The sequence below is a fragment of the Oncorhynchus tshawytscha genome, linkage group LG07, assembly GCF_018296145.1.
Source record: "Oncorhynchus tshawytscha isolate Ot180627B linkage group LG07, Otsh_v2.0, whole genome shotgun sequence".
Classification (NCBI taxonomy): Eukaryota; Metazoa; Chordata; class Actinopteri; order Salmoniformes; family Salmonidae; genus Oncorhynchus; species Oncorhynchus tshawytscha.
Window position 1 is genome coordinate 24,725,117 of NC_056435.1, and position 15,849 is coordinate 24,740,965.

Here is a 15,849-nt window from a genome sequence, read left to right on the forward strand (position 1 = left end):
CTACTTGTGTGCTGCTATAGCCCCTTGCTTTAGCTACTGTCATGGAGTTCCCTAAATATTTTCATAAAGAAGTTAGTAAAACACACAGGGGCTAAATTAAGGTGATTTACAAAGATGAGGACCAAGAGCAAGATCGGGAGTGTGATGATGTAGTGTCCACAACTAAAGAATTATTGTGGAATCTGACAATACACTTGATGGTGTACTTACTATGTGAGCATGCTTTAAGAAAGGAAGGAGGTGGGTATATTGTGTCATTGTAACAAAGTATTTATAAATAAAAAATCAGATCCCTTAAACATTTAGTTCATTTTCATTCTATTATCTATACAATAGGCCATACTTGATTTTGGCACAATAGGCCTGGCATATTCCCACGTTCAAGGAGCTTTACGTTTTTATTGGGTTGTTTTGCCTAAAAACCTTTAAGCCTATCTATATAAAAATAAAACAACTCTGCATCTCTGCCCAGCCTGGCAAGAGTGGCCAAAAGGGTGTTTACCATCCCCAGTGCCTCAGATATTCTCCGCTGCTGGCCGGCTTGCAGGCAGCATCGTGTGAGCCTGTAGCCAGACACTGGCCCAACTCATGTTTCTAAAAATGAATTCAATTCACTAATACGTCTTTTTTTGTTGACTTTGTATTTAATTCTAACTAAGTCACAGCCTATAAGCGCAATATATAGACTATAATCATATAATTACAAGGAAATGTTATTTAAATGCTGAGCGCTATATATCTCTACCAGCCTATTGTGTCATATTTGCAAATGCTTCACAATGTATTTATTTGTATGCTAGCCTTGAAATAATTGAAATAATATAGCCTATGTAGTAAATATTGCAGTTTTTATTTCCATTGTTTTTATATATATTTTTCCTGTGAAGCACATTGTGTTGCATTCCATGTCTGAAATGTGCTGTATAAATAAAGCTTGATTTGACAGAAGAGTATGAAGATAGGCTCAAACCAAATATGTTTATAACTAAACTAAGAGACCACAGCCTGTCGTTTTTAATGGGAATACATTAGTCATAGTGGGCAGAACAAGCAAGGAGGTGGGCAGAGCCAAACACGAGCCAGTGAGATCCAATTAGCCTAGATCCTTCTTGCATATATCTGCATATTTCCGTGTGTGCAATAACTCAATTCGCATTTGCACTCCTAAACAACGCAATTTTTTGCAACTTTGGCAAAGGTTAAAGTCTGAAAAACGTAGTCCACTTTGTTCATAACGGATTCTAACTTGGGGAACAGAAAACTGTATTGAGATCCAATGTTCTCCCACTGCCGGCCATATTTGGTAGTGAGTGGAAACGCCAAGCGGATTCTTCACATTTTATACATCTGGTGAAATATCTGTCTGGTTGTTCTATCTGTGCATAAACAGCTTCTCCAATAGAAATCCCCGATCACGCTTGAAGGCGATGTCATGGCAACGTTGGCTAGCCAAACGCATGCGCAGAAAACGTCATTGGTCTAACGATCGCCTCGCGATGAACTGCGCATGTGCAGGTCTTCAACGCAAAAGGCACTGCTTCGATATAGTGTTTTTTTTGACGAATTTCGAGTAATAACACGTTAATCCATTGAAGACATTGTCTCGAATCTAGGTATTGCCTTTAGAAAATTAACAAATAAGTAATATTTTTTCACTTCTTTCATTTACTTCTCCAACCCCAAACCCCGGCCTGCTCTACTTAGTCTGCTTCGACCGCTTGCGCTTTTGCGTCTCTGGGTTTAGAAACTCTGTGTCCACACCTTGGCTCACACACCGCGACGCAAGGTGACGTTCAATTGCACCGACGTCAAACGTTGCCCTCCACCATGCGTATTAAATGTATTGTTGTTGGAGTGGTTGTTATGACTGGACAAGGCCTTGGTTTAAATTAGGAGACCCCGCCGTCGCTGCCACGGTAGACCTGCCGATGGAGGGCATGGACATAGACCTGGACCCGGAGCTCATGCAGAAATTCAACTGTATGGGCACCACTGACAAGGATGTCCTGATCTCAGAATTCCAAAGACTGCTGGGGTTCCAACTCAACCCGGCAGGATGCGCCTTCTTCCTTGACATGACCAACTGGTGAGTTCGTGGATATGGGGCCTAACTTGGCTAGTAGCTAGCTACATTTGGACTAGTGCCAAAGCGAGCTAGCTGTTATTTATTGTGGTTGCGTGTGTCTCTCTCGTTCTCTTTCATGTAGTTATAGCTATATCTACTTGTGCCGATACTTTGCATTTGGCTATGTCATTGCTGGGAATTATGCCGTGTTCGTGTGCTAGTCGAAACTCGAACATTTCCGATTAGCTTATTCGGTGAACGCTGCATATGTATAACGAACCAGTTAACGAGTCAGACTTTTCCGAGTTCCCTAGTTTCGATTAGTATGTGAACGCGGCAATAGTTACGTTAGTTATGTGAAACTGTAGCTAACGCCAGAAAAATTGTGCTGATTCGATTATGATGCGGGGCACCGGTCTATGGACCGCGACCGTGAACGGGCAAAAGCGGTGAGGGAGGAGCGCCTTTCTCAAATAAACAGTAAACTGTGCTGCTCGGTCATGTTGTCAACAAGGCAGCATGGTGCATACAACATATCTTGTCCATTGTGTGTGTGTGTGTGTGTGTGTGTGTGTGTGTGTGTGTGTGTTAGAATGTATTTTAAAACAAGTTTTCATTGGGAAGGCAGATACAACGTTATTGTCAAAAGCAATCACGTTTGCATGTGTAAACACAGAATACTACTCATTATGCTGTGTTCAAAAGAACTGGGAACTCTGAAATCTCTGACTTCTGACGTCAGTACGTTTAAGACAACTGGGAACGTGAAAAAACGAGCTCCAACTGGAAAAACATCGATGTTAACTGTCATCCAACTCGGAATTCCAACTCAGGATCTTGGGCCTCTTTCTAGAGCTCTGACTTTCTGACCTGAAGAGCACTGAAGTCATGACTTGACCTCGTATTTTTCAGAGTTCCCAGTTGTCTTGAACGCACCTTGGGAATTTGGAAAATAATTAGGTAAAATCATGGGGTCATTGATCTTCAAGTCGGACTTCTAGAGAGATGCCAGATGTTCTGACTTGGAATTCTGAGTTGGATGACCGTTCAAAACTATTTTTCCCAGATGCCCCCCCCAAGTACCCAGTTGTCTTGAACACACTATCGGAAGTCGGAGATATACCTGCTCCCAGTTGATTTGAACGGGGGCACCTGGCTCCAAAACTAATGTAGTGAACATTTTCCCTGGACCAGATTCATCGAATCACCTCAATAACCACACTTCCATCCAGCTTTTATGTGAGTAAAGTCATATCGTATGAAAAATAACACGGCAGCGGTAACCAGGTTTCCATAGAACATTTTTATGCCAGTAAAGTACATGTTGGATAAAAAATGTCATGACATGTCTGATGGAAACAGCATTTAAAAAAAAAAATTTTTGATGAACTTTCCGACTGTCAACAAAACATGATAGACAAGGTGGAATCTTTTTGTTGTTAGTGAATTATGTGAGAAATGCTGGTGGAAATGCTTTTATGTGCAAATATTGATATAATAACCATCATATTGAAGTGAACTTGGGAGTCATGGACCACTCGTCAGGAAAGCATGCAGTTTATTAGGCTACAGATTGAACAAATTAAGATGAACTTCACAAGGTGGCGCAAGTGATGAGGTCGATGCTCCTTTCCAACAAATATCGAGGGTCTAATTCTGGTGACATGATCATCGATGCTTGGCAGCTGTTTGACAAATAAAAATTATCTTGCTCTTTGGTCTATAATAATTTCATCATGCAGGCTATACATGCCATGTAGTTAACACTTGCCAATACCGTAGTAGGCACACTCCCTATAAAACATTTTTTTTTTTAAATATATACAATTAAAAAAACATCAGTAGAGCTGAAAATGGGTTTCCATCGCATTTAACTTGTATTTTTTTCTGGTCCAGCTAAACAACCATGTGCAAGCTCTAGGAGTACATTTTTGAACACCTAGCTAGTGAGTGTTTGTGATATGATGACGTAATTTGATTGGTAGTGAGCTAAGGTAGGCTAGTGATCACGACTTTATCACTGAACAAAATAAAACAACCCTGAAATGACCTTGACTCATATTTTTGCCAGGGAAAATCATTATCAGCAAGATACTTATTAAATATATATATATTTTTAAATGGTTGTTGTGAAGTAGTTTCAGGAACTAGATCATGTTGAATACTTCCTAGTTTAAACATGGCATTGACTCACCCACTCTCCTCAATGTCTTTTGCCATTAAAACAGGAATCTACAGGCAGCCATCGGTGCATATTATGACGTTGAGGGTCCCAGCATCAACACACCATCCATGTCCTTTTTGGAGGATGTGACGATTGGTGAGGGAGAGTCTGTTCCCCCCGACACACCGTTCACAAAGACCTGGAGGATACAGAATACAGGTGGGGGCTACCTTTTATTCATCCAGTTCATATCACCATATGTATGATTCAGTCACAAAAGAAGAAAAACCTTCACTGCAATGTAAGACCCAGAAACCACTGGCCTGTAAACGTGTGTGTGGTGCAGGTAAGGTAACTGACTGCATGTTTGGCAAGGGAGCTTTGTGTCTTAAAAATGTGTATCAAATATCTTTGTCTGTCTGTTTCACAGGTGCAGAGTCCTGGCCACCCGGGGTATGTCTGAAGTACATTGGAGGGGACCAGTTTGGCCACATCAACATGGTGATGGTGCGCTGTCTAGACCCCCAGGAGATCTCAGATGTCAGTGTGCAGATGCACAGCCCTGTGTCACCTGGCATGTACCAGGGCCAATGGAGGATGTGCACAGCCACAGGACTGTTTTACGGAGGTAGGTCCCAAACAGTGCGGATGCACTGTTTTGTGGACACGTTTTTTTCCCCATAAGGGTGTAATTCATTCTAGAAATTATCCAGACACGTTAACCTCTGCAGTTTTTAGTTTTTATTTGAATCATTTTATACATTTGTGTGCAACTGTTTAGCTGTGTAGTCCTTTTTCAAGATTTTTAATTGGTCAATCAATGTCTTGAAATTGGTCAACTTGACTTTTTATCCTTGATTTACTGAGCATTGGGGTATTTAACTCACAGCACTCTGTCTCCTGGACAGAACACGTCACCCCTAACTCCTGGTGGGTGTCACTCTCTCTGTCCACACAGATGTGATCTGGGTGATCCTCAGTGTAGAGGTGGGGGGCCTTTTGGGCGTGACACAGCAGCTGTCCTCCTTCGAGACAGAGTTCAACACGCAGCCGCACCGCAACGTGGAGGGAGACTTCAACCCCTTCGCCTCGCCACAGAAGAGCAAACACAACTCCGGAGACCACAACAACTTGAAAGACCCTGGAGGAGCCTGGGAGGGCACGCAGGACGCCATCCAGCAAGATCAAAACGGACTGTCTCACAATGCTGTAAATAGAGCATCGAATGGGCTCCAAAGCAATCTATCAGTAGTGACTTACAGTCAGGTATGTATGAATTAATGAACCAAGTTTGGCTTGACTCAAAACAAGGTGACGTCCACTCCTCATTGTTATCTGCTTAAACATTAGGCCTCTTGTGTGAGAAGTGAGTAGTTGTTATTACAATATTTCTTGAGTTTTTTTTTTTTTTTTCAGTGCCACGTTTGGATGTGGATAAGAACATCTCTCTTCATGGCTGACTTTGAAACTTCCGATTCAATATAGTGTTTTTTGTTGTCACGAAAGTACAGTGTTAGTGAAGTTCTCTGATTTTCCAGGCGTTGCCACTACTGTACCGTTACAGAATGTGTGGAAAATACAATAGATCTCTGCTCTGAATTGTAGCACAGACCGATTGTTCGGGAAAGCATGCAGTTTATTAGGCTACTAGCCATTGTCAGAAAGTGGATGTTTCTGGTTTTCAGGGGTACAGTATTTAACACAACCTAACGTAGCATGTGTATGAAACTGAAGTTATTAGGCTACAGATTAAGTAAGTTATGATGAGCTTCACAGGGTGGTGAAAGTGCACGGAGGTGAGCTTGATGCTCCTTTCCAATAATTATCGAGGGTCTTAACCTGGTGACATGGAGATCGATGCTTGGTTGCCGTTTGACAAATACAAATAATTTCACACTTTTTGTCCATAATAATCTCATTATGTAGTCTATACGGGCACTGTATCTGTGAGCTGTTGGCTAGAGCGCAACTCATTTTCAGTTTTCCTCTCAGACCACTCCCAGACAGTCCTAGCAAAATTCTTGCTTGAGAAATTGCCCTTTGCTAAGAAGCCATTTTGTGTTTCTTTTTGACCATTTTCTTTTAGCACTATCCACAGAGTTTTGAAACTACAGCGCTACAGTTTTTTTCAAATTGCCAGCGTCTTGGAGCAAAAATGTAGATAATGTAACGTCATTAGCTGAGAGGAATGTACAATACCGCAAACAAGGTATTTGTGGTAAGTGCATGGGGGCTCCATATTTATGCTTCTCTGCTATTAAAAACAATTACATTACCAAAAGTATGTGGACACCTGCTCGGGCGAACATCTCATTAAAAAAAATCATGGGCATTATTATGGAGTTGGTCCCCCTTTGCTGCTATAACAGCCTCTACTCTTCTGGGAAGGCTTTCCACTGGATGTTGGAACATTGCTGAGGAATTTGCTTCCATTCAGCACAAGGGTATTAGTGAGATCGCGCACTGATGTTGGCGATTAGGCCTGGCTCGCAGTCGGTGTTCCAATTCATCCCAAAGGTGTTCGATGGGGTTGAGGGCAGGGCTCTGTTTCCAGCCAGTCAAATTCTTCCACACCGATCTCAACAAACTTTCTGTATGGACCTCGCTTTGTGTACGGTGGCATTGTCATGCTGAAACAGGAAAGGGCCAAATCTGCCAAACTCAGATTCGTCCGTGGCCTCCCAGATGGTGAAGCATGATTCATCACTCTAGAGAACGCATTTCTATTGCTCTAGAGTCCAATGGGGTAGAGCTTTACACCGCTCTAGCCAAAGCTTTGCATTGCGCATGGTGATCTTAGGCTTGTGTTTGGCTGCTCGGCTATGGAAACCCATTTCATGAAGCTCCTGACAACAGTTATTGTGCTGGTGTTGCTTCCAGAGGCAGTTTGGAACTCGGTAGTGAGTGTAACTCAGGACATGCTATTTTTACATGCTACACAGTTCAGCACTCGGCGGTCCCGTTCTGTGAGCTTGTGTGGCCTACCACTTCGTGGCTTGTGCTGTTGTTGCTCCTAGACGTTTCCACTTCACAATAACGGCACTTACATTTGACCGGGGCAGCTCTAGCAGAGCAGACCTGACAAACTGACTTGTTGGAAAGGTGGCAACCTATGACAGTGCCACGTTGAAAGTCGCTGATCTCTTCAGTAAGGCCATTCTACTGCCAATGTCTGTCTTTGGAGATTGCATGGCTGTGTGCTCAATTTTTAAAAAATTATGTCCTGATTTGTGGCTAAAATATCCAAATCCACTAATTTGAAGGGGTTTCAACATACTTTTGTGTGTATATACACTACCGTTCAAAAGTTTTGCGACACTTAGAAATGTCCTTGTTCTTGAAAGAAAAGCACACTTTTTTTTTTTTTTTTTTTGTCCATTGAAATAACAACATCTAATTGATCAGAAATACAGTGTAGACATTGTTAATGTTGTAAATGACTATTCTAGCTGGAAATGGAGTAGTACACAGCGTTGTACGAGATCTTCAGTTTCTTAGCAATTGCTCGCATGGAATAGCCTTCATTTCTCAGAACAAAAATAGACTGATGAGTTTCAGAAGGTTTTTTGTTTCTGGCCATTTTGAGCCTGTAATCGAACCCACAAATGCTGATGCTCCAGATACTCAACTAGTCTAAAGAAGGCAAGTTTTATTGCTTCTTTAATCAGAACAACAGTTTCAGCTGTGCTAACATAATTGCAAAAGGGTTTTCTAATGATCAATTAGCCTTTTAAAATGATAAAATTGGATTAGCTAACACAACATGCCATTGGAACACAGGAGTGGTGGTTGCTAATAATAGGTGTACAAAGGCCCATGTAGATATTCCATTAGATATTTCCAGCTACAATAGTCTTTTACAACTTTAACAATGTCTATACTGTATTTCTGATCAATTTGATGTTATTTTAATGGACAAAAAAAGTGCTGTTCTTTCAAAAACAAGGACATTTCTAAGTGACCCAAACTTAGGAGTGTGTGTACTTAAAAGGTATTAACACCAGTAACCTGGATCCAATAACCACTCTTCACATTTTCTGATTTTTTTTATTTTGTTTTTATGACCAGACCTGGGAAATTACAACATTTCCCCCCAATGTGGCACTAATGCAATTCCACAAAATACACAACATGCGCCGCAGCAGATTGGCTGAAAATGTAATGGCGCATTATCTAAACAGGTTGTCACATGGAAGCCTTTAGCCTCATGGATTTAGTTCACACAAAGTCGCCATAAATTCAAAGCACATGCATAATTGAAACTGCACACAAGACCCAAATGCAATTTAGAGTTCTAATTAGACCTGAAAATTTGATTCTGATCCAGGCCCGGTGAGCAGAAGCCCGAGCCCAGGCCTGTTCCACCATCACAGAAATGAAATGAGTCTGAACCTGGGGGGAAAAAAATGAAAAGCCAGACTTCTAGTAAACAGTAGGCTATATTGATTTAAAACTGGTGTTGAGAACAACACGGTGAAGGCGGGCGGCAATGGAGTGAGGAAACAGCCATTGGGCCTAGAAAAAGCGCAGAGAATGGAAAACTCACCTTTTAGATATGAGCAACTGAATGATGAAAATATTGGAATAAAGTAGGCTAATGCAATTGAAGGCATCTATCAAATTCTTGCTTATACTGAAACTCCTAAAGTTGAATCCAACCGTTGTACTAATTTAAAGCAATTGTTGTGTGTGTGTGTGGTCACCTAGATTATAATTTTAGCACTGTTTTGATTGGGACAGTGCTGTTTTGACAAGCGTGGGGGACTTATAGATTTTTCACTGAATCTCTGTTTGGATATTTGGTAACAATTAGGCTGGGGAAATATTATTAGCTAAGTACTAATGATCATATTTTATTCTAGTTTGCTTATACATTGGCAAGAAGAAGTATGTGAACCCTTTGGAAATGCCTGGATTTCTGCATAAATTGGTCATAAAACGTTATCTGATCTTCATCTAGGTCACAATAATAGACAAACAGTCTGCTTAAACTAATACGCAAACAATTCTACGTGTAAACATTCACAGTGCAGGGTGGATAATGTATGTGAACCCTTGGATTTGATAACTGGTTGACCCTCCTTTGGCAGCAATAACCTGAACCAAATATTTTCTGTAGTTGCAGATCAGACCTGCACAACGGTCAGGAGGAATTTTGTACCATTCCCCTCTACAAAACTGTTTCAGTTCAGCAATATTCTTGGGATGTCTGGTGTGAACTGCTCTCTTGAGGTCATGCCACAGCATCTCAATCAGGTTGAGGTCAGGACTGGGCCATTCCAGAAGGAGTATTTTATTCTGTTTAAGCCATTCTGTTGTTGATTTTACTTCTGTGTTTTAGGTCATTGTCCTGTTGCGTCACCCAACTTCTGTTGAGCTTCAATTGGCAGGCAGACAGCCTAAAATTCTCCTGCATAATGTCTTGATCAACTTGAATTCATTTTTCCGCTGACTATAGCAAGCTGTCCAGGCCCTGAGGCAACAAAACAGCTCCAAACCATGATGTTCCCTCCACCATACTTTACAGTTGGGATGAGGTTTTGATGTTGGTATGCTGTGCCTTTTGTTTTCTCTCCACATAGTGTTGTGTGTGCCTTCCAAACAACTCAACTGTAGTGTCATCTGTCCACAGAATATTTTGCCAGTAGCGCTGTGGAACATCCAGGTGCACTTTTGCAAACTTCAGACGTGCAGCAATGGGGTTTTTTTGGACAGCAGTGGCTCCTTCCATGATGTCCTCCCATGAACACCATTCTTGTTTAGTGTTTTCCATATCATAGACTCCTCAACAGAGATGTTAGCATGTTCCAGAGATGTCTTTAACTGAGACTCCAGGATTCTTCTTAACCTCATTGAGCATTCTGTGCTCTTGCAGTCATCTTTGCAGGACGGTCACTCATAGGGAGAGTAGCAACAGTGCTGAACTTCCTCCATTTCTAGACAATTCGTGGAAAGATGAACATAAAGGCTTTTAGAGATACTTTTGTAATCCTTTCCACCTTTATGCAAGTCAACAATTCTTAGGTCTTCTGAGATCTCTTTTGTTCGACGCATGGTTCACATCAGGCAATGCTTCTTGTGAATAGCGAACTCAAATTTTGTTTTTTACATTTTTACTATTTATTTGTTTTGTTTTTATAGGTCAAGGCAGCTCTAAACAACATCTCCAATCTCGTCCCATTGATTGGACTCCAGGTTAGCTGACTCCTGACTCCAGTTAGCTTTTTGAGAAGTCATTAGCCTAGGGGTTCACATACTTTTTCCAACCTACACTGTGAATTTTTAAATGATGTATTCAATATAGACAATGAAACATTCTATAATTTGTGTATTAGTTTATGCACACTATGTTTGTCTATTGTTGTGACTTAGAGGAAGATCAGATCAAATTTGATGACCAATTTAGGCAGAAATCCAGGTAATTCACATACTCTTTCTTGCCACTGTATATTAGCTGATAACATTTTTGAACAAGTCTTCTTGCTCTTCACTCATGTAGTAGCCTGTCCTACTCTTAACCAAAAGCCTGTGACTTGTCTGATAATCAATCAATGTGATTTTGTCACTGAATCTCCATTTGGTTATTTGGTCTCTGGCAGGACATGTGGTAGATGAGCAAAAAAATAAATGAGCTATCACTGATCAGAAACATTTAGTGTGCAATAATGTAGCCTAAATCCAGTGTATATTTCTATATTGACTTGCGTTGTAGCCTTTTTTTTAATATCAAGCCTAGGCTATTTTCCTATTGTGCCAATCCTACCGAAACCCAAAATCCTGACTCCTGTCTCACATTAAAATTCCTAACTTTATTCTGTAATCCATAGGTTGCATTATCAAAGCATGTCTCGCCTATGCATGTCAAAATACAGCTGTAGCTGTCTCTTATTGCTGCCCATATGAGCGCTCAAGTGGATTATTATTATTATTTCATGAGCTGATCTGTATTATTATAATAAGAATAATATTGATTTTGCCAAATAGGAGATATTCTGTCAACTTTGAGCATTTTGACTTTTGTTTGACCGCCGTTACAAAGTTTGTATGATTCGACAACGCTATAGCCTATTCGGGGTGTGCTCTATGCCTGAATTAATTAATAATCCTCATAATTTATGAACTCCCTCTTTCGCAATTTTACAACAATGTCACTGGCGATCAAAGTTACTGTATCATTACTAAATATCAGTTTCACTTTCAGTGAAATCTTTATGTATATATTGGGAGAACTCTGGCAAAGTAACCATATCTTTGTTTTAAAGATTTTTTTGTGGTATTTCCCGGGACTCTGCAACGTATACTCCCTCTCTGGCCTCTAGGTCATCAGGCTGCTGATTATCCCGCACCCCTGTCACCATCGTCTCGCGCACCTGCGCCTCATGACACTCACCTGGACTCCATCCCCTCCTTGGGATACATCTGTCACTCCCCTTTTGTTCTTTCCTCAGGTGTTATTGACTCTGTTTTCATGTCGGTGCGTTGTTTCGTGTTCATTGTTTCTTTTATTCATAAAAACACTCACTCTCTGAACTTGCTTCCTGACTCTCAGTGCACACTCGTTACACTCTCGGTATAAATATGAATTATTCTTGGTATTGAAATGCGGGTGGATTTTGGGGAAAATATTCATCCATAGTACTTAATTGTTACTGAGAAATGATTTGATATTGAGATAAACACGGCTGCATTGGCCCTTTTTTTTTTTTTAAGTCTTGGACTGAAGCATTCTCAGTGGAGGTTCTCCTTGTAGTCATAATCTGTGTCTGGAAAACCAGCCCTATATGTCAGTTCGTGATTAAAATATCCTCACTGAGCAACAACATCCACCACTACAGCTGCTGTACACCACCTGCTTTGCCAAGTTTATTGCCCTTAATGATGCAAGTCATTTTTGTTTTTATGGATTTACCTGTATATATGATGATAACCCTTGTCAGTTTGCCACCATATAGCCCTCAGAGATGCTTGGATATGTGTGTGTTCCGTGCCTGCTCTAAATCACCTCATAGTTCTGTTATGGCTGGCCTTTTTAAAAATTTATTCCAGACTGTAAATGTACTGCCACTCCTGGCTGGGTACACCTGACTGTTCAGAAACCCATGCCTCTGTTGCTCATTCACAACTTTTATTGACTCAATAATGGACTGAGGTACTGCTGAGCTTATCTTTCTGAGGAATACACATGTGCTTTATGTAAGGGCCTGCCCTGTTCAGAAGGGTGCTGCTTCCTTACTCTCCTGCGACACCGGAAACATTTCTTTTGCAAACCTTGAGAAACTCCTATTAAATTCAATGAAAACCTGGGCGTAAGCACGCCGACTCCGCAAGAGGCATGTGCCGTTCAGCGTAAAATTGTGCACTGTGTTCTGTCTCTCTCCCCAGGGTATTCATGGCCCCTATCCGTTTGGCCAGAGTTAAAAAGATGGAGATCCAGGCGGTGCTGAACTGACCTGGGTATGTTGAGGCAGGGGCACCGGAGAGGGGAGTGACACATTTCATACAGACTCCAGACAACCCTCTTCCTTGCCCCCAATCCACCAAAACACAAGCTACAGAGAGAACAAGGACGCACCTACCCCAGCGAATAACCCCCTACCAACATCATCAGCACCCTCCTGAGATCTGTATGTGTAGATGCTACATAATGAGTGCTATAAATCCTAAAAAAAAAGTTGTCATACTACTACACAGCTGTTTTTAGTTTTCTTTCTTATTTTTAGCTGTCAACACACCTCAGTGAATAAGGACTGCTGGATGAGTTTAGCAAAGGGATGGATGCGTGTGAGCTTGAGAAAATTACGTGTGAGTGAAAAAAGCCATCTAAAACTATTTTGCCTGTTGAGCAATTGTACAGTTGAAGTCGGAAGTTTACCTACACTTAGGTTGGAGTCATTCAAACTCGTTTTTCAACCACTCCACAAATTTCTTGTTAAGTAACTAAAGTTTTGCCAAGTTAGTTAGGACATCTACTTTGCGTGACACAAGTCATTTTTCCAAAAATGGTTTACAGACAGATCATTTCACTTAATTCACTGTATCACAATTCCAGTGGGTCAGAAGTTTACATACACAAAGTTGACTGTGCGTTTAAACAGCATGGAAAATTCCAGAAAATGATGTCATGGCTTTAAAAGTTTGATTGCTAATTTACATAATTTGAGTCAATTGGAGGTGTACCTATAGATGTATTTCAAGGCCTACCTTCAAACTCAGTGCCTATTTACTTGACATCATGGGGAAATCAAAATAAATCAGCCAAAAAATTGTAGACCTCCACAAGTCTGGTTCATCCTTGGGAGCAATTTCCAAACGCCGAAAGGTAGCACGTTCATCTGTACAAAGAAGAGTACGCAAGTAGAAACACCATAGGACCACACAGCTGTCATACCGCTCAGGAAGGAGACTCGTTCTGTCTCCTAGAGATGAACGTACTTTGGTGCGAAAAGTGCAAATCAATCCCAGAACAACAGCAAATGACCTTGTGAAGATGCTGGAGGAAACGGGTACAAAAGTATATATACACAGTAAAACCTATATCGAGATAACATGAAAGACCGCTCAGCAAGGAAGAAGCCACTGCTCAAAAACCGGCATTAAAGAAAGCCAGACTACGGTTTGCAACTGCACATGGGGACAAAGATCGTACTTTTTGGAGAAATGTCCTCTGGTCTGATGAGACAAAAATAGAACTGTTTGGCCATAATGACCATCGCTATGTTTGGAGGATAAAGGGGAATGCTTGCAAGCCGAAGAACACCATCCCAACCGTGAAGCACAGGGGTGGCAGCATCATGTTGTGGGGGTTCTTTGCTGCAGGAGGGACTGGTGCACTTTAACAAAATAGATGGCATCATGTGGAAGGAAAATTATGGGGATATATTGAAGCAACATCTCAAGACATCAGTCAGGAAGTTAAAGCTTGGTCGCAAATGGGTTTTCCAAATGGACAATGACCCCAAGCATACTTCCAAAGTTGTGGCAAAATGACTTAAGGACAACTAAGTCAAGGTATTGGAGTGGCCATCACAAAGCCCTGACCTCAATCCTATAAAAAAAATAGTGCGCAGAACTAAAAATGCGTGTGCGAGCAAGGAGGCCTACAATCCTGACTCAGTTTTACACCAGCTCTGTCAGGAGTAATGGGCCAAAATTCACCCAACTTATTGTGGGAAGCTTGTGGAAGGCTACCTGAAACGTTTGACCCAAGTTAAACAATTTAAAGGCAATGCTACCAAATACTAATTGAGTGTGTGTAAACTTCCGACCCACTGGGAATGTGATGAAAGAAAGAAATCATTCTCTCTACTATTATTCTGACATTTCACATTCTTAAAATAGTGGTGATCCTAACTGACCTAAGACAGATAATTTTTACTAGGATTAAATGTCAGGAATTGTGAAAAATTTAGTTTATATGCATTTGGCTAAGGTGTATGTAAACTTCCAACTGTAGGTTTTAAATCAATGTCTGCATATGTACAGTACCAGTCAAAAGTTCCAATGTTCTTTATTTTTCCTATTTTCTACATTGTAGAATAATAGTGAAGACATCAAAACTATGAAATAACACATGGAAGGAATCAAGTGTTAAAAAAGTGTTAAAAAAGTGTTAAACAAATCAAAATATATTTGAGATTCTTCAATGTAGCCACCCTTTGCCTTGACAACAGCTTTGCACACTCTTGGCATTCTCTCAACCAGCTTAATGAGATAGTCACCTCGAATACAATTAACAGGTGTGCCTTGTTAATTTGTGGAATTCATGTCCTCAATGTGTATGAGCCAATCAGTTGTGTTGACGATGTAGGGTTGGTATACAGAATATAAATCTATTTGGTAAAATACCAAGTCTTTATTATGGCAAGAACAACTCAAATACAAAAAGAGAAACAACAGTCCATCATTACTTTAAGACAATCCTGAAAATGTAAAGAACTTTGAAAGTTTAAGTGCAGTCGCAAAAACCAAGCGCTATGATGAAACTGGCTCTCATGAGGACCGCCACAGAAAGGAAGACCCAGAGTTACCTCTGCTGTTCATTAGGGTTACCAGCCTCAGAAATTGCAGCCCAAATAAATAATTCAGAGTTCAAGTAACAGACACATCTCAACATCAACTTTTCAGAGGAGACTGTGAATCAGACCTTCTTGGTCGAATTGCTCCAAAGAAACGGCAGTGGGGCGGCAGCGTAGCCTAGTGGTTAGAGCGTTGGACTAGTAACTGAAAGGTTGCAAGATCGAATCCCCGAGCTGACACGGTACAAATCTGTCGTTCTGCCCCTGAACAAGGCAGTTAACCCACTGTTCCTCGTTAAACCACTACTAAAGGACACCAATAAGAAGAGACTTGCTTGGGCCAAGAAACACGAAGAAACACGAGCAATGGACATTAGACCGGTGGAAATCTGTCCTTTGGTCTGATGAATACAAATTTGAGATTTTTGGTTCTTTTGTGAGACACAGAGTAGGTGAACGGATGATCTCTGCATGTGTGGTTCCCACCGTGAAGCATGGAGGTGTGATGGTGTGGGGGTGCTTTGCTGGTGACCTTGTCTTTGATTTATTTTGAATTCAAGGCACACTTAACCTGCTTGGCTACCACAGTATTCTACAGCGATATC

General features: G+C 41.0%; 1 protein-coding gene across 3 annotated transcripts; it reads left to right on the top strand.

Annotated features, from left to right (window-relative positions):
• Window positions 1-1,516: 1,516 nt before the first annotated feature.
• Window positions 1,517-12,796, top strand: LOC112254180 (protein ILRUN). 3 transcript variants are annotated; one of them, XM_042324206.1, is made up of 5 exons: window positions 1,517-2,086; window positions 4,294-4,448; window positions 4,660-4,857; window positions 5,188-5,495; window positions 11,549-12,517. In XM_042324206.1, exons 1-5 carry the CDS (start codon window positions 1,839-1,841, stop codon window positions 11,756-11,758), a joined length of 1,119 nt encoding a protein of 372 aa, XP_042180140.1. In that variant the 5' UTR covers window positions 1,517-1,838; the 3' UTR covers window positions 11,759-12,517. The 3 variants fall into 3 exon arrangements, with proteins under 3 accessions (XP_042180140.1, XP_024282245.1, XP_024282246.1); XM_024426477.2 differs by lacking the exon at window positions 11,549-12,517 and adding an exon at window positions 5,646-6,178 and having other exon boundaries at window positions 1,522-2,086; XM_024426478.2 differs by lacking the exon at window positions 11,549-12,517 and adding an exon at window positions 12,612-12,796 and having other exon boundaries at window positions 1,526-2,086.
• The last annotated feature ends 3,053 nt before the right edge of the window (window positions 12,797-15,849 follow it).

What these genes read in the sequence shown, in the direction of transcription:
- LOC112254180 (XM_042324206.1), top strand. Translation starts at nt 1,839, where the DNA reads ATGTATTGTTGTTGGAGTGGTTGTTATGACTGGACAAGGCCTTGGTTT. An exon ending in TTCCTTGACATGACCAACTG is followed by an intron (nt 2,087 to 4,293) that starts GTGAGTTCGTGG and finishes CCATTAAAACAG; the next exon opens with GAATCTACAGGCAGCCATCG. An exon ending in CTGGAGGATACAGAATACAG is followed by an intron (nt 4,449 to 4,659) that starts GTGGGGGCTACC and finishes TCTGTTTCACAG; the next exon opens with GTGCAGAGTCCTGGCCACCC.